This window comes from Sinocyclocheilus rhinocerous, unplaced genomic scaffold, assembly GCF_001515625.1.
Source record: "Sinocyclocheilus rhinocerous isolate Xijiao unplaced genomic scaffold, SAMN03320098_v1.1 scaffold1755, whole genome shotgun sequence".
NCBI classification, from domain to species: domain Eukaryota; kingdom Metazoa; phylum Chordata; class Actinopteri; order Cypriniformes; family Cyprinidae; genus Sinocyclocheilus; species Sinocyclocheilus rhinocerous.
This window is the reverse complement of record NW_015627247.1, coordinates 63,940-65,770: the sequence shown is the minus strand read 5'-3', so window position 1 is coordinate 65,770 and position 1,831 is coordinate 63,940. Positions and strand designations below refer to the sequence as shown.

At 35.3% G+C, this 1,831-nt stretch overlaps 1 protein-coding gene across 2 annotated transcripts in view; it reads right to left on the bottom strand.

Moving 5' to 3' along the window:
• ap1s3a (adaptor related protein complex 1 subunit sigma 3a) overlaps positions 1-1,831 on the bottom strand; it is a 6,291-nt gene that overhangs the window by 2,990 nt on the left and 1,470 nt on the right. The window contains exon 2 of one of the 2 annotated variants that reach the window (XM_016534281.1): positions 1,086-1,178. In XM_016534281.1, coding sequence (XP_016389767.1) covers positions 1,086-1,088 — 3 coding nt within the window. In that variant the 5' untranslated portion in view covers positions 1,089-1,178. Of the gene's footprint in view, positions 1-792; positions 837-1,085; positions 1,179-1,831 lie in introns of those variants that run through there. The other variant, XM_016534276.1, reaches the window with a different exon arrangement.

Here is a 1,831-nt window from a genome sequence, read left to right as displayed (position 1 = left end):
GTGAAAAATTTAAGGGGGTCTGAATACTTTCCGTACCCACTGTATATATATATATACACACACACACACACACACACACACACACATATATATATATATATATTTAATTTGACACTATTTCAGCATCAATTAGCAAACTCAAGAGTAATAACTACTTGTCTAGTAACTAATAACTAATAATACTTAATAATAATACTTAATAATTTATAATAATTGCAATAATTTAACAATATTTTACAATTAATTTAACAACAAATTATAAATCTAACACACATCCTGCAGTGTGACGAACATAATTCCAATTGCTTTATTTAAAAGCAATCATTTTACTTCAGGACCATTTGAAATGAACAACAAAAAAAGGTGGAAAACTAAAATAGTCACCAATTATATTTTAAAAATAATTACAATATAATAAATAATAAATAATATTCTTATACATTTTTTGTAATCTTGATGCAATTATGTAAAAAAGCAGGTAAAAAAAGCTGGAGCATGTCAAGGTCATGGGTTCAATTCTCAGGAAACTCATGTTTTTCTGAAATGTTTACCTTGAATACATCTGCCAGTGCATACAGTGAAAATTATTACTACACTACAACTCATAACGAATAAAAGCCTGTGCTTGTTTAGACTATAAAATTACTATATGAATCATTTTACATTTAATAACGTCCTAAAACGAAGTATAGTTTACAGTGACACGGTCATGCATTTCTTACTGGAAATGTGAACATGAAACTGCAAATTGATGTTTTCAACCAAGAAAAGCGATAAAAGCAACAAACGCACCTTTGTCTTTTTGACACGAGGAAATACAAATGTCCCTCTTATCAGCAAAAGAACAGTGTGTGTGTGCAGTAAAACACAACAAAGGGTCAAATATAAGGACAGATCCCAGACAAACAGCTCTACAGAAGAGAAAACACAAAAAACAAAGCTCTATCTGACCTCCGTCTGACACTCGGATTCGAATCTTAATAGTTTTGACCTGTTGGTGATGTTAAAGCGAGAAAACGGCAGCAGCATTAACAAGAAGACCGTACAAGACGAGCAGCAGTGTCACACTCGCGAGCTCAGCTCACCATCCTCAGACTCCAGACTCCCTCAGATCCTAAACGAGCCTCTGCGTGCAGCCGCGCGAGGTCACGTCCAGAGTTCAGCCGGGACAGTCTCACCTCGCCCCGGCGATGCTGTGTTTCTGCTCGCGCACAGGTGTGAACCAATCATAGCGGGGGGCGGGGCCTAGATCCGCGCGCGTCTGTATCTGCTTCACACCTGCTGGCTTTACCTGGTCAGGTGTAGCGAGAACATTCTTTCCGCTGCAATAAATTCATAATTCATAAATTTCATAATGAATAATTCGTTATGACTCACTCCCTTGTGACCCAACCATACAAAAACAATATAAAGACTATCAACATATTAAACACTAAAAATGTTTTATATAGGAATGTTTTATTACCCACATGTTAACTGCATCTTGTGATTTTTATTCTGCCGTATAATAATTATTATACTAACATTTACACAAGCATAAAATACCATGTAGGCCTACGTTTCACGTACAGTCATGGCCAAAAGTTTTGGCAGTGACATACATTTTGTGTTTTGCAAAGTTTGCTGCTTCAGTATTTGTAGATTATTTTTCCACATGTTTCTATGATATACTGAAAAACAATGATAAACATATAAGTTTTAAAGGCTTTTATTGGCAAAAAAATATAATGAGTCAATATTTACAGTGTTGACCATTGTTTTTCATAACCTCTGCAATTCGCTCTAGCATGCTGGAAATTTGCTTCTGGGCCAAATCCTGAACGATGGCGAT